At 46.3% G+C, this 27,649-nt stretch overlaps 2 protein-coding genes across 5 annotated transcripts in view; one reads left to right on the top strand and one right to left on the bottom strand.

Annotated features, from left to right (window-relative positions):
• lrba (LPS-responsive vesicle trafficking, beach and anchor containing) overlaps positions 1 to 27,649 on the bottom strand; it is a 194,282-nt gene that overhangs the window by 56,684 nt on the left and 109,949 nt on the right. For all 4 annotated transcript variants that reach the window (XM_035530261.2, XM_035530262.2, XM_035530264.2 and 1 more), the window contains exons 38-42: positions 24,424 to 24,567; positions 22,101 to 22,237; positions 1,575 to 1,692; positions 1,275 to 1,377; positions 1 to 5 (exon numbers count right to left, since the gene is read on the bottom strand). The exon at positions 1 to 5 is cut by the window's left edge and continues 111 nt beyond it. In XM_035530261.2, coding sequence (XP_035386154.2) covers positions 1 to 5; positions 1,275 to 1,377; positions 1,575 to 1,692; positions 22,101 to 22,237; positions 24,424 to 24,567 — 507 coding nt within the window. The remainder of the gene's footprint in view (positions 6 to 1,274; positions 1,378 to 1,574; positions 1,693 to 22,100; positions 22,238 to 24,423; positions 24,568 to 27,649) is intronic.
• Positions 18,195 to 20,498, top strand: mab21l2 (mab-21-like 2). Its single transcript, XM_027031171.3, has one exon. It carries the CDS (start codon positions 19,059 to 19,061, stop codon positions 20,136 to 20,138), a length of 1,080 nt encoding a protein of 359 aa, XP_026886972.1. The 5' UTR covers positions 18,195 to 19,058; the 3' UTR covers positions 20,139 to 20,498.

The following is a 27,649-nucleotide window of genomic DNA, read 5'->3' as shown; positions in this document are numbered from 1 at the left end:
TCCGCCTATGGACATACACACCACAAGCCATCAGCAACAACATTAATATATATATATATATATTAGTGACATTCTATGATTTTATAAGCCCTAACTCTGGAGTGTAATGTACGAACAGAAGCTCACACAGCTGTAAAGTACAGTGCTGGCTCGCATGTGGCCAAAAAAACAAATCACCCTCTAGCCCATTAAAACAAGGCCAAATTAGGGAATTCATCACTGCCAGGCTGCGTGATTGCAGTCATTATAGCTCTCTGAAGGAGCCTCTCCACAGAGTCAACACTCAGTGCTGGAAGAACGTTCAGATATGACGACGGTGAAGCCTGGATGTGCCATTCACACACACAGCCATGCACAGCTATTCTATTATGCTGCTATCAGTAATGCAGCATCCCAACAGTCCAGTGGCACTACCAGAACAATCAGACATGATCACACACCACTCATACAAACTCCCTTGTTGATGCTGATGACGGTCTGCAATAACTCTGGCATTTTCTTCTTCAAATGCAGGTCTGATCATAGCATTTTGACCTGCATGTGGGTGTGTGTGTGTGGATGTGCGTGCGCGCGTAAGCGCACGTGTGTATGAGACTGTGTGTGCACCTGCATGTGTATTTGCGTGTGCATATATACGGGTGTGTATGTGTGCGTGTGCGCATGTGTGCGTGCATTTGTGCTACATGCGAATTTGTGCCTGTGTGTGTGTGTGGAGCGCAGTTGTGCGTGCGTGCGTCTATGTGTGCATGCATTTGTGCGTGTGTGTGTATGCGTGCATGTGCGTGTGTGTGTTTCCTGTGTTGTTCTGAGTTCTCACTGCCCTGCAGGCATTGTAGACTCTCTATTTATTTCAGCCAGGGAGATAAATAAATGATGTGAATTGTGTTTGTGTGAAGGCAATTAGATTGTTATACCAACCCCCTGCCATCAACACACACACACACACACACACACACACCCCTTCAACACATTCATACACATGCACACACCCACTTTCTATCTCTATAACACAAATCAACACTCATCTACACACATTTACTCTCCCTTTCTCACACCCAGGTGTCAAACCCAAACAGACTAGGCTGCGTCATGTTACGTGCTGCTCTTAAGAACAGCTGGTGTTGCAAACTAGACACCAGACAACAAAAAGAAAACACAGAGAACAGAGGGACAGAAAGACAGACATGCAGAGAGACCCACAGGCAACTAAGTTAGTGGTTAGTGGTAGGGCAGCTGGCAGCAGGAGTGTTTGTGGGCAGGGCGTGGCTCCTCACCTGGTCTGAGGGAGGCCAAAGCTGGTTCCTACTCCCACCCTGGGGAGACAGTGTATGACCTTCTTCACCGTGACCACATCCGCAAAGTTGAACATCACCGCAGCTGGACAGAAACGGCCAATCAAACGCACAAAACGCATCACTTGCACCTTTCTGTTCTCACTTCCGACTCTTAGTCACGATGAACGTCAACTTACGTGTAATGCATTACGGTATGCGCATAAAGATGCCATCAGTAATCTTTATTGCTCTGTGTGTGTGTGTGTGTGTGTGTGTGGGAAAGGGATTTGATGCTCTTACTCCTGTTGGCCATGAAGATCTCCACGGCCGTGTTCTGCAGCAGGTAACGGCGGGAGAAGACTGCACGGATCTCTGCGAACAGCCATTTCCCATGCAAGCCTTCTGTGTGTGCCAAGATCTGTGCGAGAGAAATCACACACACACACACACACACACACACACACACACAGACATGAGTGTGGCAAGAGCGAGGAAATAAGCAAAAAGGGGAAGGAAAACAGAAAATAAATGGAGGAGAAAACCAAAGCTGAGCGCGGGGAGCAGAGCGGAGTATGGGAGTGGGCAGACGCAGCTCTGCCTCATCCATCAGGGCGAGCCGGCCAGCTCGCGGGCAGCACGATGGATGTGCCGTATTGATCAGCCCTCATAAAGAAGAGATTCTTTAAAGAGCAAAATGGGCTCCATTCACACACTGTAAAAGAAGGGACACTTCACTAAAAGGTGATCAGTAGAGCACAGTGGACCAAATCAATCAAATTTTAACCTCTGGATCAATACGAGCAAGACAGCCGGATTTTATCACTGCTGCCTGTGAATTTTCGCCTGTCGCTATGGGTGACGGTGTATGTCCATTGGCTAAATGTAAATCATTCATTGTTGTTTTATTTGTTTTAGTTGTTTTATTTCCCCCTGTCGCGTGTGTATCACACACTAATGCTCCAGATACACGGCAGCAAAGGGCCACAGGCCCCGGAAACTGCAGAGGGCCCGAGGAAAATCCTCAGCGAGGACGGGAACACAAAGCAACTGACGTGAGATTCGCTGGGCAGCAGCGAAGGCTCGTGCAGACACACGGTATCTTCAACCAGCCTGTTAATACGGAACAGCAGCGCGAGCAGAGTCAAGGTTGCGATACACGCAGTTCCCCGCAACGTCGTGAGAGACGGGTGACAGCGGCCTTAAAACGCCGCGCGCCAGAGATTCCTCGGAGGAGCGGGGAGACGTCGTCGGAGTAACATGTTCGGCTGCCCGTCAGGTGGCCTGACACGCGCAGATGCTCCGCTTTGCCGGCGCAATGCAGCTGCGAGTTAATCCTATCTTTAGCCTCCGCCGACCGGCTCTGCAACGGCGGGGCCTAATTACGGGAGACGCCCAGCGAGCTGGGGGACAGGCTGAATTAATCAGAGGTGTTCAAACGTGGCAGCTAGCGGATCGAGCTGGCGGAGGCGCTTGGGAGAACCCATTAGGGAGGCCGGGAGAGGAGAAGGGATAAGCAGCTGGGTCCTCCATCAGCTCTCGTGGCTGCCGACACCACCCGCCCCCCCCCCCCGCGCACCCCCGGCATGCACACTCCTACTCCCGTGTCTCCAGAGTTCAATTAAATGTGGATTAAGGCCAAAGCTTCGCCGCAGCAACGTCCCGCTCTGACACCGGAGGGGTGACGAGCGGCGTCGAGCCTCCTCGGCCTTCGTCCTCGTCCTCGTCCTCGTCCTCCTCACGGCGTGCCTGCCGAGGAGGTGCCTGAGCACTGCAAATGAGTCTGATCGCTGCGAACGCAGTCCGATCACTTCAGTACCGCTCTGCGTCCTACACAAGGATCAGTGCGCGTCTATTCTCCCTGTGCGGTCCGAGCTCTTTTGCCCTTTCCCGGTCCGAGTTTCAGGGCGGAACAGGGTCTGTTTATCTGCAGGATTCGTCGGGATTAAACGTGTAATGAAATGACGTACAGCTAAAGAGTCATTCTTCCTCTCACTCATCTGTGTGGGCCATTAAACACAGCAAGAGACACTAAACCTGCTGTTGCATTACTTATACACACACTGAGTGTTAAACAGGCACTAAGTCAGTACACACACTTCAAATTAGGAGGGTCTACTGTGATTCTATAGTAGCCGATAATGTGTCCATGTTTTTTGGATAATACTACGACGCATCTTACGGAAAAATACAAAAACTTTACAATTATTAAAACCTAGTCAATCCAGGCTATGAGAAATGGCTTATAATGGAGACCTCAAGTGAACTAGGACATTTCACTAAACACCAAATCATCAACACTGCAGACTGTTCTTGCACCCGAGGAAACAGGTCACCTTTGACCCAGAGTGCATTTTATGTCTCTACATCGCACCGTAGAGGCGTATTCTCTGCACACACACAGCGTATTCTCTAGACACACTACAGACAGAACTACGTGTGTGTGTGTGTGTGTGTGTGTGTGTGTGTGTGTGTGTCAGTTATTGAAAATGGTAAAAATACCATCAGATGTCACACAATCTGTACTACACCAAGCACTTTTGGTAATATTAATCAGCACCTTTTACTTACAGAAACAGGAAACACTGAGAGCCACACCAGAAAGACGACAAAGCACAGTGTGTTTGGGGGGTGTGTGTGTGTGTGTGTGTGTGTGTGTGTGTGTGTGTGTGTGTGTGTGTGTGTGTGTGTGTGTGTCAGTGTCATTGGGAACCACTCAACCTGTTTGGGGCTTGGAGGCAGTAGCTCTCATTTCTGAGTGGTGTCATTTGTCTCTGTCAGGCACAGCAATGAGTCTGAGATGAAGAAGGACACATCACACACACACACACACACACGTATGCTTGCTCTCTCTCTCTCTCGCATGCACACACACACACACACACACACACACACACACACACACACACACACACACACACAGTCCCCTTGCCAAAGGACCTACGCTGGGCGAACAAATTCTCCAAGCAGCGCGCACGCACACACGCACGCACACACACACACACACACACACACACACACACACACACACCAGGGACCGCTACTACGGACCATGTGCTCCGTCTCTGACAGAACTGAATGGAATTTAAAAGGGGGGGGGGGAATTAGAGAAAATGAGAGAAGGAGAGAGAGAACGCTATCTACACCTCTCCAAGATAAATGAGAGTGGGAAGTCTGCCTCTTCTGGGCAGCACGCACACGCTTGTGTTCGGGGAGTGATAAGAGGCTTCGCAGAGAGGAAGAGGAAACCGTGCCGGCTCACATGAACCTCACAACTGCGCCGAAGGCCTTTGTGAGCCTGTGAGCTCGACACAGCCGAGCAAGACCAAGCACTTCAGATTAAGGAGGAGAAAAAGAGGGACACAGAGAGAGAGAGAGAGAGAGAGAGAGAGAGAGAGAAAGAGAGAGCGCAAGAGAGGGAACAAACTCGCACTCGTGGTTAATGTGCTCATGTGCGTTTGAAGGAAAATGAGGTGATTGAGGTTCAATTTGTATGCTGTTATTAAGCTCTTCCGCCTGGCCAGCTGAGTTAAAGGATAACGGATGGGCTTTTTATTATTAGCTTTTGGTCAGATGAAGTGGCGTGGGCGATAAGGTGATGAAATTAATGAGGAGAAGGATGAGGGGTGATCCATCAACTTCAACTGCAGCGTAACACAGCCAAGGCCCAGAACAGTGGAGAACTCGATAGAATTCATAGGAATAAAACAGGAGAGTTATCAGAGAGGGATTAATGGTGTAGCCACACCCACCCACCCACACACACACCCATCCACCCACACACACACACACCCATCCACCCCCAAACCCACCCACCCACACCCACACACACACACACACCCACACCCACACACACCCACCCACCCACACACACCCACCCACCCACCCACACCCACACACACCCACACCCACACCCACCCACACACCCACACCCACACCCACACACCCACCCACACCCACACCCACCCACACACACACCCACACCCACCCACACCCACACCCACACCCACACACACAGAGCAGTGTTTCATACACTTTGGCGGCCCGAGTGTGGACACAATCACTGGGTTTCAGCTTAGGTAACTCTTATATTAGAAAGCTTTGTTTCACCATTTTCTTGCTAACTGATTGTTGGCCACATACCTGTCTGAGCTGTATGTGCTGCAGTAACTGAGTGCGACCCACTACGTCTGTGTGCACAGGTGCCTAGCCGGCTGACACCAGCATGTGAGGCGTTTAGGGAAAGTCAGTAAATTTTAAGTTGCAGCATCTATCATGTGTCTGAATTTGAGGCATTTAGGGGACATAAACTGTAGGTACAGAAAATAACCTTGGTTACACTCTCCCCTCTACACACTGGTCACACGCTATGCCACCAACACAAGTAAATTCTCCACCTGTGCAAAACACTGTACACACACACACACACACACACTCACGCATACACACTTTCTCTTAACATGCCACGCAAAATCTACCAGACGTCATTGTCACTTGTCTGGCTGAAATAAGAAGAAAACTCAAAGTCCCAGAGTTCCCGGTTCCTCACACAGCTTTAGCTGCAGCTGCAGCAGCCACCTGAGCCTCCTGTACTATGGTTATGGTTACTATAGTTACACAGGGGCACAGACATGATGCCATTCATATGATCTTACACAATCTCACACATACGCACACACACCCACACGCTGCTAGTTTGCCAAACCTGAAATATATCAATCAAATTAAAACAGTTTTTGTATAAAACATTGCACACTTAACACACATAAAGCTACATCACGGAGACCAATCCTGACACCCCCATTCCCACAAACAGCCAACACACACACACACACACACACACACACACACACACACACACACACACACGTTCTCTCTCCACATGCCATTCCCCATCAGTAAATGAGTTCATCAGACTAACGAGGGGGCGTGGTAAATCCACTTGCCTAACGATGTTTTGCCCAGCCAATCAGAGTCCCCGTCTCCACAGATGCAGGCTTTCCCTGAGCACTCTGGAGCCAATTAGGGTGGATTTGTTGTTCCGTCTGAGTGATACCAGTACTTTTGTAAGGAAGAAAACCTTTTTTTTTTTTTTTGCAGTATTTGCTTGTGAGGACAAAAAAAGGTCGAGGACTGTGGAGACACGGTGACAGAGTCATGGGACAAGGAGCACATGATCCCTTTCATCCCCACGCATTTTTTAGGAAAAAAAATAAATCACTCAGAAGAGGTCTGTTTCTGATGTATTCGTTTCCCCATTCCGTTAGAGTAGCTAATTCAAATTGAAAAAGCAATAAAATACATCAAAGAATTAATGATGAGCATGTGACTGTGGTGGGTTGTGGGTAAGGTACTGCTCCACTGCTTTTGTGGGCTGGGTGAGGGGATCCAGCAGTAACGCACGCTCCTACCCTGCTCCTAAACTCTCTCCTCAGACAGGTTTATGTCACAGCCTCTTGATTGATAGTTTAAAGTCTTTTTTTCTCCTCTCGCAGTGAAACAGCGCAGCATGTCTGCTGTACGTGGACCGAAACAGACGGCCGCCCAGTCAAATAAACACCAGGCAGCGGCAATTGGGTAAACAGACAAAGGTGTTTGAGAGAGAGAGAGAGAGAGAGAGAGAGAGAGAAATGGGGGGGGCATTGTATCACTGCCCCACACTCTCTGGAGGTATTTAGCCTGAAGTCTGTCTGACGGGATTACTGGACTTTTGTTTCTCATCACTGTGCTGGGCTGGCCAGCGGGCTCTCGCCTTTTCACTCGCTCCTCTTCTGGAGACAGCTTAGACTCACAAAAGGTGAATGACAGAGAGAGAGAGAGAGAGAGAGAGAGAGAGAGAGAGAGAGAGAAAGGAAAAGGGAGAGGGATAGAGAGAGAGAGAGAGACGGATAGAGAGAGAGAGGGAGACAGAGAAAGACGGATAGAGAGAGACAGAGAGATAGAATGAGAGAGTGAGGGAGACAGAGACAGGGCTAGAGAGAGAGACAGAGGGAGACAGACAGGTATAGAGAGAGAGAGAGAGAGAGAGAGAGAGAGACGGAGAGAGCGAATGAGAGAGTGAGGGAGACAGAGACAGGGCTAGAGAGAGAGACAGAGGGAGACAGACAGGTATAGAGAGAGAGAGAGAGAGAGAGAGAGAGACGGAGAGAGCGAATGGACGGCTGGTAGGTAGAGAGCTAGTGTGGAGTTGTGGGGTTAAGAGAAGTGGATCCTTTACCATAATGACTCATTAAACACTTGGCCTTATATTCAGGTTTCAGGGCTGCGCTAAAGCTCTGGAGGGAGAACACACACACAGCCGCACTAATGAATTAAACGCCTGACACTGTCATGACACACACCCCTTCTGCTGGTTCCATAGCATACACTTATAATGCAATACACAAATATTAATACAACTGCAGAGGTGTGGGACATGAAGCCGTGATGACTCGAAAGTGCCATTACAGCCGGTATCGACTCGACAGGTTAGTCGGGCAACAGTCTGTGTAGCTTTTGTTCGGACACTTTCCCGTTTACAGAGAGCGCATAACAGCGGCACTTTCAAATCAACTGCTGTTATCTCCAACTCGTCACAGGCGAGAAGGGAAGGAGCCATTAAACTGAAGAAAAGTGTCATTAGAGCGGTAATTACAGACAGATAAGAACACAGAGTGGAGCACCTAGAACGCAGCTCAGAGAGAGAGAGAGAGAGAGAGAGAGAGAGAGAGAGAGAGAGAGAGAGTTGAGGAGGGTGAAGTGAAAGGGGGAGGGAGGGAGAGGAAGAGAGACGAACTGAGAGAGGGAGTGAGATGGATAGATGGGGAGAGAGAAAGAGTGAGAATTAGAGAGGTAGGGGAGAGAGAGAGAGAGAGAGAGAGAGAGCGTGCACTATTCCAGCATCATGTCTTTGCAACATGTCCTCTTGTTCTTAGCCCTGTGTAACGCTCCAGCCCTGGGGGCCACTCAGGGTCAGTGTGCTCAGGAGGCGCAGGGGGAGGAAGACGAGGATAAAGGTGACACAGGGACGGAGAACAGGAGCGTGAAATTCGGCAGACATCAGCAAACGCACAGGCCCACTTTAACGGCTCTGGCGTCCTTCTGCAGAAAGCCAGCAGGCTGGGTGGGAGCGTACGAGGGAGACGACGGCCTCTCGGCGTCGGTGACGTCCGCGGAAACTCAAATAAAGTCTGTGGAGCAAAGTTCAACTTATACCGAGACAAGCCAAGCGCACGAAAATTCCATCCTGCAGCGAACACCGATGGCCTCGGTGAAAACGGTCGTATAATCCAACCAACTGGCAAAAGACCAACACAGAGACTCCCTAAAGCCAATGGAGCAAACACCTTCAAGGTTTAGCAAGGCACTGCCCCATCAAAACAACGACGACGACACCACCACCACCACCACCACCTCAGCGAGGGGTCCCGCGCTGCCCCATGGGCCTGCCCTCTGCTGCAGCAGGCTGGTTGAGGGTGTATGCTCCATGGGCAGGTCCCTCTGTGCCCGGTCCCTCACCCTGCTTCCCCCCCATCCCTCCCTGGGACCGGGGCAGGGCCCCAGAGGGGCCGGACCCCCTTAATCCCCCCATTGTCCTGCCTCTAATTGGATTTGAGAGGGAGGCAGGGGTAAAAGGGTAAAAATGTGGCACCCCATTTTCTGGACAGCTCTAGGGGGTAGTGAAGTTTTTAAAACCTGAAAAGGAATCCTCCGGGAGCTTAAGAGGATTGAAAGGTGACAGTAGCTGGATCAGAGTGTTTCAGACTGGCTCTTTAAGCAGGTAAATAGTATTTATGCGCCCGTTGCCACGGAGAGAGTTCATATTGGGGTATTTAAGACATATTTAAGGCATACTTCACAGGAGAATGCTAATACTGCTAATAATTGAGCCGATAGACACCAGTTAGCATACACGGCCCAAAACATCCAATGTTGCTGGAGATTTTTAAGTGAAGGATAAGGTTGGGTTTAACGCACTGCTGTAAAACCAAACAGATCCAGTTCACTTAGATTACTGTCATATCAGCCGGTTTTGTACAGAGAGTTCTGTTTCTAAGCATATGCAGGTAGTGTTGCGCAGCTTTCCTTTGCAATACCCTACTGGGTATTAGATCAGCACCACAGAGGAGAGGCAGCTGTGAGGTTCAAAACCAACGATCACACTCATAAACGTACAAGATCACGCACCTCAGTCAGTTCAAAGGCTAGTCAAACCCTAGCGGGAGAGCCAAATTACAAATGCGCATTTAGCAGTAGAGACATTATTATAAATACACACATCTGCATACACACACACACACACACACACACACACACACGCATGCACATCACACAGTGCTGGCTCCTCAGACAAGAAAAAGGATCAAATTCAGCAAAAAGGAAAAAAACAAGCAACATCTCCTTACACCCAATTTATTTTTCGCCTCCTCTCTCTTTCACAATAATGGCTCTAGTGACCAGTAATTCAGATCATTCACTCTGTGTGTTTTCACTGCTAGTAAAGTGGATCAGAAGGCTTTTGATCCAGTTGTTGCCTAGCAGAGTGAGTCATGGACCACTGAGCTCAGCCGGTCCCCACGGACGTGGCATTTCTACCAGACGGGACGCATCATTAACTTCGGAGAATCGGGGCACTGAGGAAGCACCAGAACCCTAAGGATACCAGATATCAGCTACGAGACGAGAAAAAAATGCTACTCCGCAAAGCACGGCCCAAATCACCTTCAAAACAGAAGGGCCTCTTGTACAGCGTATCACATAAAAACTACATGTAAGTGCGCAATACGCAGCACTGCACTGACAGACCATAGAGACAAACAACGCGGTCCACAGAGACAAACAACACAGTCCACTGTGCGAGTGGAGCGACTGGAACCGGCCGCCGGTACACTTCGTATTCCCGCGCAGTGTGTGGGAGCAAGGTGAGGCTGCAATGTGCACACAACCACACTCGGACACATTCAGCCTCCAGGAGCTGACCCGTCCATCAGGCCCAGGGGTGCTGGCTTGCCCTGCTGGATGAATGACGGACAGAAGATCAATGAGGATTGGGGGGGGGGGGGGGGGGGGTGATGAATCTTCTCCTCCCCGTCTGTGGGGAGAGAGGGAGAGAGAGTGCAGCAGGATCAGGTGCAGGGCTTCTCTGAAATGGTCCGGAGGCATGGCTCATGCTAATAATCTTCAGGGGTGGCGTCTAATGCATGAGGGGGCGGGGTCTAGTGCAGGAATGTTATTGATACTTCTGGAGCTCAGGATGAGTGGAGTTATTGATGTTCCTGTATGTGATTTGTTTTTCATATGCTTTTCTCAGGATTTCTCTCGCTGTTTTGGAAGCTGTTTTTTACTGTATGATTTCAGACTTTTTAGAATGGTTGTAGCTGCAATTTGACTAAATGTCATTGATACATCCCTAACAGACCAATGTCAGTAACACGACGTTCCAAGGGCACATGTGACTGCAGAGCTGAACTGTATAAACTATACTGAAGACACAACAGACTACCAGCAACACTGAATAAGCAGGGTTCATTCAGATATGAGACACAACTAAAAAAGCCAGTTCTCACTTATACACACACTGCTTAAGACTTGCAGTTTTATGAATCTACTCGCTAAATTATGAATCATTTTTAATAACTCTTCTCCAACTTAAACCTAACAGCAGTTGTGTTCCAGTGAATCCTGTCAGAGCAGAATTGTCCAGGCATCCTATTAGAGCTGTATGATCACATCATCCCGACACTAGCCAATTAGAGCTGTACAAGCATGTCATCCCGACACTAGCCAATTAGAGCTGTACAAGCATGTCATCCCGACACTATCCAATTAGAGCTGTACAAGCATGTCATCCCGACACTATCCAATTAGAGCTGTACAAGCATGTCATCCCGACACTAGCCAATCAGAGCTGTACAAGCATGTCATCCCGACACTAGCCAATCAGAGCTGTACAAGCATGTCATCCCGACACTAGCCAATCAGAGCTGTACAAGCATGTCATCCCGACACTAGCCAATCAGAGCTGTACAAGCATGTCATCCCGACACTAGCCAATCAGAGCTGTACAAGCATGTCATCCCGACACTAGCCAATCAGAGCTGTACAAGCATGTCTTCCCGACACTAGCCAATCAGAGCTGTACAAGCATGTCTTCCCGACACTGACTAGTTTATTGACCAGAGCAGAAACCAGGAACCTCACACACACAGACCTCATCTTCATCTTTAGTCACAAGGCCAGAAAAAGATGACTATGAAGATGTGGTGCAAACAAACCAAACGCGCACGTGTGCGCACACGCATGCTATTGCTTTCATCCAGATTCATATCAGAGGGCAGGATCAGTAACCTCATTCATGTTGAATGATCTCATCTGAACTGGAAGTTCATGCAGAAACAACATGTCCTTTCCACTTGTGACGTACGCTGAAAATGAGGACACAGGTTCATTCAGCCTGTGACATCACGTGCCAGGCTGGCGTGCCGCTCTGTGCATGTCTCCGCCCCAGTCTCAAACAGTCTACATTTGTCTCCGCATTGCATGTGAAAGCAAACAACCCTGCCTGTTCCTCACTGGTAATTATGAGGTGTTTGATGGTACCACTGAATACAACTGGTTAAACACCCCCCCCCCCCCCCCCACCGAAGGCAAAAAACAACAACAACAACAACAACAATTTACAGGGACTATCTGTTGCTGCTTCATAGAAACAGCGTTCTGAGCTGAGGATATTTCATTAATCTAAAACACTGGAGATCTGAGATCTGGCTAAGTAACGGGGAGTGAAAATGATCAAAGGATGGGAGATGTATATACCACATGTGAGAAAAGAGAGAGAGAGAGAGAGAGAGATCTGACAGAGCAAAGAAGAGCAGACAGAGATATGAAAGGGAGAAATTATATATATATATATATATATATATATATATATATATATATATATATATATATATATATATATATATATATGAGACAGAGAGAGAGAGAGAGAGATATTCCAAATTTCCAAATATACAGAACGTTTCGGACTACGGTCCTTCATCAGCTGTGCAAGAAAAATGCTTTTGAATTAGTGTGTGTGTGTGTGTGTGTGTGTATGTGTGTATATATATATATATATATAAATATAAATGTTACATATTGTCTGGGACAGGCAGACGTTTAATAACTTCCAGGTGTTATGATTTCAGTCACAGCAAAACAGAAAGTGAGAGGAATAAGCAGGGATGGAGGGATGGATGGAGGGATGGCGGGATCCCAGCAGGACAGGCCATGTCAGTGGTGGGAAGCACTGTTGGTAACAGTAAGGAGTCGGGGCTGTAGAGGGGTAAACACGAGAGTCACGGCTGATCTTCTCAGCCTCATTGATAATGACGTACCTGCTAGAGCTGCCGTTAGCTTGTGCACACACTACTTAAGCCTAAGTGGAAAATCAATAGTCTGCTCAGGCCTGTCACTCTCTCTGGCAACCGAAGTCCATGGTCATTCACTCGGCAACCGACTGAGGGGTAGGGGTGTGTGTGTGTGTGTGTGTGTGTGTGTGTGTGTGTGTGTGTGTGTGTGTGTGTGTGTGTGTTAGGGTCCATGTGCATGCGTGTGTATGTGTGTGTGTGTGTGTGTGTGTGTGAGAGAGAGAGAGAGAGAGAAAGAGTGAGAGAGAGAGAGAGCGAGAGAGAGTTAGGCTCCACGTTCTAACTGCCACTGTCTGGTGTTTGTAGGACAGGACCGAACTATTCTACGGAAAAGAGCATTACTATCTGAGCTACATCATCCATTCATCCCTCTCTCCCTGTCTATGTCTCTACCCTTTCCACATTCCCTTTTTAGCCAATTCCAGAGCACCCTTTCCTCCATACAGAGGACAGGGCCAGACTGTGGATGAGTCATGCGCACAGTCACAAACATGCAGCCCAGACTCAGAGATCAGACGGCCTTCAGGAAGATCACAGCAGTGTGGAGGCACTAATGCAGCACAGCCATATATTCAAACAAGCCCACTACGACTCAACACACTAGATCGAGCAGATCCAGGTGCACGTACAAAGTAGGCGAAGACGCTTGCAGGATTTTTGTATCATTTTGCTGAAGGACAGATTATGAATGGAACCCTATTAACTTGGTGTGAAACAAGCCAGTTTCTTGAGAGGAAAAAAAAAACAACAAAAAAAACCCCTCTAGTTTCTGATGAACGCGTGCGATTTGTGTGATTACCAAACAGCAGCAAGCTCAAGCTTCTGAAAGCTGGATCCTGTTATGTATTACATGTCATTTAACTATAAGCTTTCCAGACATAACACTTCTTAAGCAGGAGAAAAAAATGAGCACTGTTTGGCCTGTTGTGTGTTTTCTGTTCACTTGTGTTTGAAAAGGTGGTAGCCACAGTGTGTCCTCAGTCTGAGAATCTGTGCTCCGGGCCTCACCTACTCACCAAACATTAGTTTGAGTGAAAATGTAATGCATGCTGATGTCTGAAGACATATGCTCTGGGCCCTCGACATCATAAAGACCAATCACAATCATCGGAGGAACTTCAGATGACCAATTACAGACTGGCAGAGCATTCCACAGATTCAGCAGGAGCTGGAGAACGAGAGGAGGGGGCAGTGGGGAATTGTGGGTAAGTTGGGGGTGGGAGGAACAGGGACACGCAGAGGCGCCCATCTGCTCCATGACCTCACCAGATCTGCCTGGCAGATGCGGAAAGACCTGCCAAGCAATTAGTAGCACCAGTTGATTTCTTCAGAGCCGTCTCCTAAGGGCCAACACAGCTGGGGCCTCTACTGTGTGTGTGTGTGTGTGTGTGTGTGTGTGTGTGTGTGTGAGTGAGTGAGAGAGAGAGAGAGAGAGAGAGAGAGAGCGAGCGAGAGCAAGGGTAAGCTGTTGGCTCCCTCTCAGATTTCTAGTGCAAGGTTAAAAAAGGCTACAGACTAAAAGCACCTTCACTCACCCCCCCCCTCCCCACGCTCTCTCTCTCTCTCTCTCTCTCTCTCTTCCCCCCCCCCACTCTCTCTCTTGCTCCTCCTCCTCCCCATTATCTGTCGGTGGGAAGTAGGAAGCGTGCTAACGTGGGCTGACATGAGCAGAAAACGGGTCCAAGTCTTCTTCACGCATGGTGCTGCCACATACTACTGGAGGGTCACGGGGCCGACTCACGGGGCCACCAGCCTAACATGCAACTCCTCGATAGCTGTGGTGAATTTCATAGGTATTGCACAAGTGATTTTTAACAAACAACGCTGAAATACTCTACTGGCTTTGGTGTACTAATCCCTACTGAAAGTGACAGAAGATAAATCGCCATACGTGACGCACCAGGATTGGACAGACGTGATAGAAATCATGCCAGAGTAGGAGAAGGACAGGGCAGAACGTGAGCAAGAGGGTAAGAAAAACACCGGAAGAGAGACAGAGAGAGAAAGACAAAGCGGGAAAGAGAGAGAGAGAGAGAGAGAGAGAGAGAGAGAGAGAGAGAGAGAGGGACAGAGACAAAGTAGGAAAGAGAGAAACAGGCTTATCGGACACTGTGCAGTGCCTCAAGAGGATCAGAGTTGAGATGTCAGATCAAAGAGGTGCATCTTCACATCTTCCTGCCCCCTCTTTCCATTTAATAAGAAAAAAAACCCTCTTAGGCTCCGAGAAGACATTCAAGAAAGAGCAAAGCAGTAAGAGGCCCCAGCATCGCTGTTGTGCCTTCTGAGGATTCATCTCCAGCAACTACGCATGCTTGGTAACAGTGCAACAACGGAACACCGGCTGGCCCTGGAAAGGTTGAAAAACCGTGCGCAACTATACCGTGTTTACCATGTTCCATTGGGGGCATTTAAACACACTCAAGAATTTTTGTTCTGTGTCCTTCATTTTATTCTATTACTCCTAAAACAAGTAGCAAAGCACGGTGCTAGAAATACCATCGATTGTTTCTCGTTCGACTGATAACAGGGTCCTGTGGAATTAGAATTCTGTAGAACAACCATAAAACATGTGGTAATGCTTCATAAGCCTTAAAGAGCAAACACAAACCCATTTGATCCAACCTCCCTCAGGTAGCAGGAGATCTTTAGGAGACAGATTCACTGCGAGGGACCTGGTCTGAGCTCTACACGCAAAGGTAGTTCGCTCCAGTTAGTCAACGTGTGCGCAGTACTCACTAACAAAACAACAACAAAGCATTAGCCCAACATTTTGCTTTAAAACCGTCTCTTCATGTAACAGTTGCCCTGCATCCTAGCTTGTCCCAAAAGATGACCGGCCATATCATTGCACACGCCCTCCACACTTTGTTTCTATAAAAGCCTTAGTGTGTACTGACTTGGACAGTCGTAGTTTTGTAAGGGGAGCTCATGCCATCAGGGCCTGTCTGATTAGCACAACCTGGATATGGCTGCGATATTTAAACCATCTCCTAGTGAAAACACCATACGGAAGGAAATATTACATTATTTACACATGACTCATTCTGCAGTTATGAATGATTTAGAGGAAAAAGTTAAAACCACACCAGCCCTAATTTTTTTCCTCATCTTTAAAATAAATCAAATGGTATTTTTGCATAAACTATACATCAGTTTTATCTCAACAGACTGTAAATTATTGGCATCCTGTTCACAGTGAGCTGTTTAGCATAAACTCAAGAACTGAGTGATTAGACCATCTTTCCCAGTCCAAGAGCCAACACTTAGCAATGAACACAAGGTTTGATTTATTTACTCTGGTTTTACTAAATCAGAGTCATTCAAACTTTGCCTGAACTACCGTAATTCAGAACATTGACCTTAAAACAGCTTTTGTCTGGAGCTAGTGCAGAGCAATGCACCATCATGCACAATTTCGAATTTACCATATAAAATTGTAAATTTTAAGTAGTAAATTATTCTCAATATGTAATGGTAAACAATGGTTTCTAAAAGTAGAAGTAGAATAGTTATAATAGATACCAAACGACTAACTGTTTTAACCCTGACAAACCTTACTAGGTTAATATCAAGGCATATAAGTCTTATAAGACTGCAACTAAAACGGATGTTCAGACAGAATAACTGAGAATAACTCACACAACTAAGACTGCAAACCCCTGAGAAATAGCCTAATGTAATAAGCTTATCTTAAACTGCACATTTTGTTTTTGGTGACAGTAGTATTTGGTAAGTTGTCCTTTAAAAAAAAGAAGCAAACACTTAAATAATCAAATTTGTACAATTATAATAAATAAGAGTTTTAAAATGTACTTTTGATTTTGTTTAATTTATAAGTTTATATGTAATAAATAATTGTATTTTACAAACCTGCCCTTTAAGAATAGTGTGCAAATTAGAGGAACTAGGTTTAATATATTAAAATAATTTATTATAATATAAAACTCTATATATATATATATATGTATATATATATATGTATATATATATATATGTATATATATATATATATATATATATATATATATATATATATATATATATAAAGAGAGAGCGAGAGCGCTTAATCGAATAATAAAATAATTAGACAACTCTTAAGAATTTGTTATTAGTGATTACTGATTACTCCGGATTTAAGTACGAAACAATTAAACAACGCCGCAAATTTCCGAAGTATTGCCAAAAAATTGCGTTCGGACAAAAATGACGGTTTGTGAACTGCGGAACGAACATAAATCGCGAGCACACAGAAAAGTAACAAGGTGACTGCCAAATTTGCAACTTGACTTTGGCTTTCGCAAGGATAAACCCAAATGGATCAATACCTCGCCACTGCTTTGACTCTCAATCTAAGAGGGACCTCAGAAACTTTTAGACTATTGCGCATTTACTATTGCGCATTTCCAGGCGACATGCCCGTAAGGGGAAGCTGATGGACTTTTAAGTGATGAAACATGAAGTCTTCGGTGATAAGAGGACTTCAATTACCACACCACAGAACACCCCTTGGTAAATTATTCATCACGGACACGGTTCACTGCCGATAAAACGTTGAGAAGATTAAAATAACTCACTAGCGAGCAAATGGAAACGCAGAGGGAAACTAAAGGTGTTATTAATGCAAAGAATTCGGACAACTCTAAGCAAATAAGGGGTTAATTACATAAATGTATATAGCGGTAATGATGTCTGGAGGGATTACATATCACTATGTGCAGCCTGCATGCTGTATGTAATGAGACTGCTTTTAAAAGGCCATATAGACCGAAAAAAACAGTCAATGTGCAACAAAATCCCCAAATTATTACTATATCAACTTAAAGTTCAGTATGCAAAAAACAAAAAACAAAAAAACAAACAAACAAACAAACAAACTATAAGAAGTTACAATAAATTATTTCTACAATAAATACAATAAATAAACGCAGGTGAGGCCCGGTTCGTTCAAGCCCGTGGTAAAGATACAACGCGCGCGCCCCTTTATTCTTTTCCGACGCATTATTCCAAGAAGGAGCTCGTGCAGCCGCAGCGAAGCGTTGCTAAGACCCCGCGTGACTGCTCCCTACGTGTAAAAGCGTTTTTTTTTTCTGACTCAGTGTGATCTAATGTTGATAACGTCGATGCTTGTATCCAAACCTTAACGTTTAATAACGTTATTGTGAATAGGAATTAGATGCGTAAGTAAATTTAAATGTATATCTCCAATAACCACACACAGAGTGAAACAGGATCGAGGCACAGCTATATGAAGACACTACTTCGTGCTGAAAACTAAATATGAATATTACAGTAGGAAAATGTCAACACCGAAAACGAAGGACTTCCAAAAATAGAATGAGGGATTTCAGTGCCACATAGCTAAGAGACAGTAATTATGTTTCGTCAACGTGACCTATTTTACACCACCAGACTACGTTTGATAATATCAGTAAAAGCGGAAAAAAGTCTTCAGACACTTTAAAATTTAAGGACATATATTATTTTTTTTTTTTGTTTAAAGAAACTGCATAAAACATTCAAAGGTAAAAATAAAACTGGAGGGGTTCAATACGAAATTACACTTCAGTGCCCTGGCATAAATCTTTAAAGGGAAGGAAAAAATCGTCGGTTTGGTAAATCGCATTTAAGCAATTAGTCCAGGGCTCCTTAAAAAATAATAATAAATAAATAAATAAAATTAAAAAAAAGGTAAACACCCACTCCATCCATGTAACAAACTCGTAGGGGTTTTTTTTTAATTAAAAATTACTATTGCATAATGCAAAGAAGCCACAAAGACAAATTGCAACGGTGTAACATCAACGGTCCTTAAAAAGCGCAACTGCTTAGCTGGTCTTGGCTGGAAAAGGTGCCCGACGCGCTCTGAACGCAGCCTGCACTTCCCAACCTGCGGCTCGGCGCAGGATGTTGAAGAGGAGTGCGTGTCTCCCGCGGGTTAGGCTGTGATTGGCCAGTGGCGCTGACAGCTCCGCCGGTGATTGCAGGAACGCAAGCCCGACCCCCTTCGGTGTCGCTCGAGGACCATTCATAAACTAAACAAGTCCAGCGCTCGTTGCTGAGTCTGGACAACCACACGCGAGGGCGAGGCGGTAACGCACGGTTTTCACGCGCAGGAGTGGGAGAGATGACATAGCGGTCAGCGATTCAGCGCGCAGCTGATGTAGTCTCGGGGACGGGCAGAGCAGTGCACACACGCGGCTCTCACAGGTTGATTTGGACATTACGTCGCATCTCTCTCCGTCTCCTCCTTCAAACTGACGTCTATCCCGCGGTGGGCGCAAACTACTTCTCCATTTCTCCCCCTTGTTCAAAGCTCTGCCTCGGGCTGTACCGGTAAGCATTGGATCCCTCAGCGTACTGCGAAACTCCGGTGTACAGCCCGGACCTCTGCCCAAATATGATAGCGACGCAGGCCAAGCTAGTTTACCAGCTGAACAAGTATTACAACGAAAGATGCCAGACGCGCAAAGCTGCCATCGCCAAGACGATCCGCGAAGTGTGCAAGGTGGTGTCCGATGTCCTGAAGGAGGTCGAGGTTCAAGAGCCTCGTTTCATCAGCTCTCTGAGCGAGATAGAAGCGCGATATGAAGGCATGGAAGTAATTTCTCCCAACGAATTCGAAGTGGTACTTTACCTCAACCAGATGGGAGTCTTCAACTTTGTGGACGACGGCTCCCTGCCTGGCTGCGCGGTGCTGAAACTCAGCGACGGCCGCAAACGAAGCATGTCGCTCTGGGTCGAGTTCATCACCGCCTCGGGATACCTCTCGGCCCGGAAAATCCGCTCCCGGTTCCAAACTCTCGTGGCCCAGGCCGTGGACAAATGCAGCTACCGCGACGTGGTTAAGATGGTGGCGGACACAAGTGAAGTGAAGCTGCGCATTCGGGAGAGGTACGTGGTGCAGATTACGCCCGCGTTCAAGTGTACGGGGATCTGGCCTAGAAGCGCAGCACAGTGGCCCATGCCGCACATACCCTGGCCCGGCCCGAACCGCGTGGCAGAGGTAAAGGCCGAGGGCTTTAACCTCCTTTCTAAAGAGTGTTACTCACTAACTGGAAAACAGAGCTCGGCAGAGAGCGACGCCTGGGTCTTGCAGTTCGCCGAAGCCGAAAACAGACTCCTGATGTCGGGCTGCCGAAAGAAATGTCTGTCCATTCTTAAGACTCTGCGTGACCGTCACCTCGAGCTGCCGGGACAGCCACTTAACAACTACCACATGAAAACCCTCTTACTGTACGAGTGTGAGAAACACCCGAGAGAGACCGACTGGGACGAATCCTGTCTCGGGGACCGACTGAACGGTATTTTGCTGCAGCTCATCTCGTGCCTGCAGTGTCGCCGATGCCCACATTACTTCTTACCAAATTTGGATCTGTTTCAAGGAAAGCCGCACTCGGCTCTGGAGGCTGCGGCCAAACAGACGTGGAGACTGGCTAGGGAAATCCTTACAAACGCGAAAAGTTTGGACAAATTGTAAAAATGCACGATGAGACCGTGGACATGTTTTGACTCGCAGCGTCATTCGGTTTTAAAATCGCATCACTTAAAGTGGAGACTGCGGTTCTCTAAAGCAACGAGACAAAGACGGAACAAAACACAAACGCAAAACCTTTGCCAAGACGCAAACGGGACATTTTGCCAGAGAGAAAAATGAAGGTACCTTTTAACATAATGTAATGACTTTCTTGTTTGTTCTAATTGTTTCACAAAGTGAAAAGATTATTTAAATACATGCAGAATATCATTAATTGCAAAATTAAAAATGTAGCGTGCCAAGTTTAACTTTTCCATTATGTGACCCAAAAACGAAATGTTAATAAAATCGAAAGAAAATAAATCTGAAACTTGGCATCTGTCATTCCTGAAAATCAGTAAATATTAAGGCCATGTGCATTAAAATGTAAGGTATCATTAATCCCGGAAGGAAGTTAGTATTGTACAGCAGAAATGCGCATGTATATTTTATATATTTAATTTTGGCCTTATAGCCGTGCGGATGTTTCAGTCCACGCTTTATCTAGATTTAATATGATTCAAACTGATCTGTTCAACACTACTGTTGAAGCAAATATAGAGCTCCACAAAATAAAGGCAAGGTAGCGTTCACCACGAGCACAGACCTTCCGTGACCGCGCGGCCCGTTGCTGAAGGCGCCACGGTATCTCGTACAACAGCGCAAATAAAAAGTAAACGCGGTACTTAAAACAGAGACATGGAGTAAAGTTTATACCTCATGCACACACAACGAGGACGAAAACGCACGGTATGGCTCGCATACCGACGGTGTCCGATTAAGCACGGACGTTTCTTTGATCACAAAACCAATTCCGTGAGAAAGCAAACTAAATTAAAACAAAAATAACATTTTAGCCACGGCAGAGGTGCAGTTATTTTTTTCTCCTGTTTTAAAACATGGTACGGAGGAGCTAACAAATCTAATTATATTTAAATAAAGACATTCAATTTAAGGCTTTATATTATTTGGTTGAATTAATACATTTAAAATGAAGACAAGTGTTAGGTGCTGAATGACGAATTATTATTATTAATAATAATATTTAAAACAACATTAATAACAACAATATTATTATTATTATTATTATTATTATTATTATTAATAACAATAAAATGGTTCAACACGGACGGACTTTTTAAAAGATTTTTAAGTGGACAAAAGAAGGAAAACGTTGCTAATTTTTTTTTTTTGTATCTATTAAGCGATGTAGATATTTATTACAGAAACACTATACGAGCAATAAATTGCTTCGGCATATGCAAAGTAGCTTGTGAATTTGAAAGGAAAGCATACACTGAATGAGACAGAAGTAACCGAGATCTGCGGAGTCAGGCCTAGCTGCGCCAGCCATCCTTTCCACGCAAGGTTCAGTGCAACACACGAGCCATCGCACAATCCCAAACTGCGCTTTAGCCCAGCAAGCATGAACGATGCCTTGTCGACTCAAATGTCACCTCTTCAGACACTCCACCTGACGTCGTCAGTAAGACATCGAGTGACAGTTATAATTAAGGTTCATGTTGGCCTTCGCGCCATGTGTTATGATTAACACAGAGACACTCCTAGCACGCCTTGCGGAGAAATGCAGGCGTTTTCCCCGCATCCAGCAACCAGAGCGCTTGTAGTGCGCGCTCGAACCCGATAAAACCTAATCTCATTCCGAATGCTCGTGCATAATTTATAGTGAAGTAGAACAAACAGTTTATGCCAGTCAAACAACACAATAAGCGATACCTGTACACAAAACCAAGCCACGTTTAAATTGTTTTATTTTGTTTTTCTTCTAACTGTTTAATCCGAGAATGCATACTGGGAGTGCTGGTGGTTATTCTCGTTGGGAACAATTTTTAATTCTCGTTTCACGTGAGGAAATGTGACATCTGGATGAGTTTTGGATCAATGAGTCGGTGCTCCGGCTCTTACCTTGGGATCGATTTTCTTAAAGCTGGGTTCTTCTTCATCCACCTCGAAATAGAGCTCAGCGGCTGTGATGGACAGCGTGCCCTTCACCACGAGGGCAGGAGCGACCAGCTGCGCGCTCGTGCTTAGGTTAACGGGGCCTGCGAGGTAGTGGAGACAGAGGCGATCAGAGCCTGCGCGCGCGCGCGCGCGCGCGTGTGTGTGTGTGTGTGTGTGTGTGTGTGTGTGTGTGTGTGTGTGTGTGTTCTCTTCCCCTTTCCCTCCCTTAGCTGAAACTACCATTTCTAAGGGCGACAGTGTGTTTAAGTAAACATATAAACTCAGGGCACGTATCGATTTTCGGATGGCCTTTCTCTGGTTTTAATAAGGCTGTAACAATACATTAAAACGCGCCCCCAAACTAAAATGATACTCAGGGTAACCGAAATGCATTTCCAACTAAATATGAAGGCAATACAGCGAAAGACTTAATGTCAAAACAGAACTTATTAAATTCTCTCACCTATGAAATATTTCTCACTGCAGATTTGACTATAATAATGACATGTTCAGGACTCCTCTATAAAGACTACCAATGACCTATTTTATTCTACAAAAAAATGACAATACGGTAGCGATTCGTATGTTTCGCTGACATTAGACTGCGAGTCCAACCCAAAAGGATACCTGTTTTTTTTAAATATTCGATGTTAATGAATCAAACGATTCCTGGAAGTCATTTTTATAGTAGAGGCATAAACGAGGGCCAAACGACGCGTCCACCCATGAAAGAAACAAAGTCCGCCTGGTCAGAAAGCAAAACCCCGCTGTCAGTCAGCGCGCATTGATTGCGGGGTTTGGCGAGCCCTGTTTAATCTCTCATCAATCTTAATTTATGCCAGAACGACAATGCGCGCGCCGCTCGGGGGAGTCTCGCGCTCCCCGGCCCCGTTCTCCACGTGCGCTAACGCATTGTGTTTGCAGATGTGCCGTGGCTGTCAGGCGAAGCGCCGCGCGCAGGCTGATTTCCCCAAACACCCTTCCGTCAGAAGTAGATGGCATAAACAGATATGTTCATTTGCCAGTCGCTCGTGCCCTCGGAGCATTAACATGTAATCCGAAGGAGAAATTATTATTCCCCCCCCCCCTCCCCCCTACACACAGACACGCACGCACGCGCTACAAACAGACATTCAATTACACCTGGATGAAAATGCTGGCGACGAGGGGAATCTCGGGGTGGAATACGACCGAAACCCCAGGACGATTTCCACTTCATTTCAGAAAGCGTGTCATTTTATTAGGTCTGGCCACCCGCTTAATCCCGCCGACAGCACGCACATATCTGCAATACTTACGACGCTCACACACGGGGAGGACCGAATCTGGAATCCGATTAGCCTCAATTTTAACTCTGAGGCAAACATTTAGGCTACGTTTACATGGTTTATCTGCATACTTCGAGACTGATTGAATTAAAACCACATTAGACAGGGGAAATGAATACGTAATGTACTAATTAATGATCATATCTAGGATAAATACAATTTGTATATGCTTAGTTTTTCGCCGTCTGTACGTTAATTTCCATCACACATAAACTACGCAGATTATATACCCCTCCATCAGAGGCATAGTACAATACTCTCGAAAAAACACAATGCAACACACACACGAAATCGCACAATACAAGTAGTAACACAAGCAAAAGGCTGCCTTAAATTACACGGTCAGGTAAACGGGTAACGCACGGAGATGGCGTGGCGGATCACCCTAGCGGGCTTCTTAAACCCAAATTTCCAATTGACCGCTGCTACAGTAACAATAATTAATGTTTACCTATTCATATAAGCTATTTTCAGTTACGAGGTAATTAACAAATGTTACGAGATAATTAACAAAAACAGCAATCTAAAAGAGAACTTCATTTCAGAAACTGCACAAATATTTAAGGTTACCCTTAAACATAATGTTTTTAATAGTAAAACAATCCAATTTTAAAGTAATTAATTTTTTTTTTTAACCCAAAAAGAGGTTTTTGAAACGCTTTCCTCCACACGTGTTCTTGAAGACTGCTGCGCCAGCGCCACCCTGATCAGAAGGCGGTAATGAGGTCGGTTTGTCACCGATAACGGCGGGCGCCCGGGCCGCATGCGCTCATTAACGGCTGGACACCGTGGCCTCAAAGCACCGCACGCGCTGCCAGGCAGGCAGCACGAGGGCGCGAGAAGGGGAGGAGAAGGAGGAGGAGGAGGAGGAGCAGGAGGAGGAGGAGAGGTGCGCTAAGCGCGTGATGGGGTGGTGGTGCGGTTTGGAGGGGGTTGAAGCGGATGCGCGGTGCTGTTACCTGTTAGGGTCTCCAAGTCCTTCTCTTCCAGCGATGACAGCGTGTCATCGTCGCCGTCCGACAGGCTCTCGTTCTCCGCGCTGTGGTTGGCCAGCGCCTGGTTTCGGAGGGGCCGTTGGCCTTTCAGGATGTCCTCCTCGGGAGCTGCAGGAAAACCAGCACGTCGTTGCGTTATCGCGTTTCTAAGTTTTGTGTAATGCCATTTGTCTCGGCGGGGCGAGTGGACGACGCAACAAAAAGAATAAGAACGTTTAAATATTTGCTCCCGTGCTATAAGGAAATTATAAATGATATTTCTTAGCATTTTTTTATTTATTTTAACTTTACTAAATTAATGTTTTGGAACAGGATATTATGTGGTAAAACAGTATTAAAAAACAAAAAGCCCTCGAAACTATGAAATCGCAACAAGATGCAATTTACACCTCAGAAAACTGTAAAGTAAACCAGTTGTGCTTTACGTCTTCGTATAAAAAGGAAAAAGACAAGAAAGAAAGGAAGAAATACATAAAAAAGAAATTTAAAAATCTCAATGGTTTCAATATGATACTTAAATCTTTGTTACCTGCTTGATGGCTCATTTTAAATAATACACAAACAAATGTATATAGATATGAAATTTCCAAAAGGAATATATTTACAAATTACAAATATTATCAAACAATAAATCACATGTTTTGCACTTTATCAAACTGCAGTAGTTTCAAAAGCAATTTTTTTTTTGGTGGGGGGGGGGGTTGGCTTGTTTTGTTTTTTCCTCTGTTCTTAATTACTCTTCTTCCACATCAGATGAAAACAGATTATGCATAAACAAAAGTCGCGAGCCAAGGCGTCATCCAGCGCCTCGTGCCCAGAACCCCAGACGGAACGCGAGGGGCCTCCGCGTTCTCGCTCCCCTTTTGATTGCAACTGTACTTGACTGGAGGTTCCGCACAGATTATTTAAGAAAAACGGTAATCTGTAAACATTTACTGAAGACTGCGTTCCCTAGCGCCTCCGAGCCAGCCGTCAGCGCGTGCACTGCCAATCGTTCACGGACATAAACGCAGAAATGCGACAATGGCACTTCCCGCCCGGTCCCTCCGTAGTGTGCACTTCTTAGGTCCAGAGGCGTCTCGCCACGTCCACTTCAGCACCGAACGGAGCCTGAGACCTGTGACCTCTGACCTCTCCCTCCACGAATACATCACCTGAGGGGTTTTTGCGTTTGCTTTTGGAGAGAAAAGCCTAGACCCTCGTTATAAATAGACCCCTGATCCGTCAGAAATGCGCTGCGGAGAAACGACTCGTCACGGAAAGTATGCTGCCGCATTGATATTTAGAATGTTCTTCCTGTAATTAAGTCTCCCCGGAGAATTTGTAGTTAGCAGCGGTGAAATCATTCCCAGCTTCCTAATACATACCACATGCCTGCGTATTCACACCAGACACAGTGGACACAGGGCTCCGAGAGGAGAAGCAAGCTCGCTGGTGGATGTGCACGCGGCCACAGCAAGACAACACACAGCCTGCAGCAGAGAGACCAACACTAAGCCCAGCATTCTTACGTCTGTGCCCTCTCAGCTAAAAGCACCGATACTCGGGAAGAACATCAAAAGCAAACCAAAGTAAATAGGAGAAATTTCAGCTAAACGTCAGTAAACAATCAGGATGCAGCAAGGATGTGGCGGTTTGTGCAGAGTGAAGCCGGAGCTCGCGTTAGCTAACTACGCTGCACACTCGGAAGAGTTCACGCAAACGGCGCAGCCGAATCAGGAGCTGGCCTCGCATGCACGGCGGCAGCAACGGCATCCCAAAGCCGGGGCTTACGCCGCGGCCGACTAGCGCCGCGCCCGCCAAGCGGAGCGGCAGGACGTTGGCGGGGGAAACCCCCCACCCCCTACCGCAGAGACGCACGCGTCCGCACACGTCGGCTTTGCTTAAACGGCTCATTCATTGCCTTCTTTCGGCAGGCACCGATGCAAATGCAAATGCAGCCTGTTGCGCTGCGCTTATAACTCACGCTTCCCTTTTCCTGGAGAGGCAAAAACACTCATTTATATGCGACTCAAGGCCGGCGCTAAGGCAGGGCAATTAAATTGTCAGAATTAACAGATTTGTTTTTAACAAGAGTGCAGCCAGGAGTGAAGTCACGAGGTGCTTATTGATCACAGGAACAGAGACATTAGTCTTAAGGTACTTACTCTCCCTCTCTCCCTCGGCCACGGCCCCAGCCCTATAGCCCCAGCTCGGCCAAATCAATCCCAAGAAAGGATGGTTCGGCCCAGCCATAAATACATGAGTCGCCCCCTTAACGGAGCGGCCGTCCAGCCTGCTGCCCTGCCTGGGGGCCCAGAGGGTGGAACTCGCACCAGCTTTTCCTGGCTGGCGATGAATGATCACAATTGTGTGTGTCTTAACGTGAAGAATATTCTGTGATATATTCTCAAAGGTTCTGGAGGAAAACAAGAAAAATATTTATCTACATATTTCAACCTGCGCATATTTTATCTGCAGCACTATATGTTGGTGTCCAAAAAAAGAAAAATGGAAATGATTAGAAATATGACTGAAAAAGGAAAATGTAACTCTCCGTCACTTATATGTGTCATTTCCAGGGTAGAATTAAAGTCCCTACTTGTAAAGTTTTAACAAAAAGTATTAACAAAAAGTGTCAGTCCACAATCTCAGAGCCTAATAATGTTAAAAGTCCCGATCCTGCACAAAACAGCCCTTGACAAAAAAAGACGCTGCATTTCTCCCTCCCAATCAGAGGCCGAGATGACCTTTGTGCTCCGCTAGAGAAGGCGCAATCCTGCGCAATCTCTCTCGCTCCACTTCCGCAAACAAATTTAAAGGTCCACCCAAAAGACAAAGAGCGGCAGGAACGAAAGCACCGTCAAAGCATCCACAAACCACCGGACCGTTCCTTTCTCCCGCGCTGTTCTGAACCCACGACGCTAAACATCTTTACAAATCGCTTTAAGATGTTTCCCACGTCTTAGATGACTGAGACCAATAATTATTAGTCAGTTTAGCCCATGTGTATGCGCGAGTTGAGCTTGACGTTTGACTGTGGAATTGGATTTGCATAAATTTTCACATTTTTGCGAGACGTCCAAAGAATGCTTCTTGAGAGCAGGACGTTTGAGCAGACAGACACTGCCATTATAAACTTAAAGGCTACCATTAATATAGAAGACTGTGCAGCTGATGGACAGATTGAGTATGTCCTCTACCAGATTAA

This window comes from Electrophorus electricus, chromosome 5 (assembly GCF_041902795.1).
Source record: "Electrophorus electricus isolate QZ-2024a chromosome 5, ASM4190279v1, whole genome shotgun sequence".
Lineage (NCBI taxonomy): Eukaryota > Metazoa > Chordata > Actinopteri > Gymnotiformes > Gymnotidae > Electrophorus > Electrophorus electricus.
This window is presented reverse-complemented; position numbering and strand designations above follow the sequence as displayed.

Bases quoted from the DNA above. Each gene is read 5' to 3' on its own strand.
- mab21l2 (XM_027031171.3), top strand. From the start codon at position 19,059: ATGATAGCGACGCAGGCCAAGCTAGTTTACCAGCTGAACAAGTATTAC.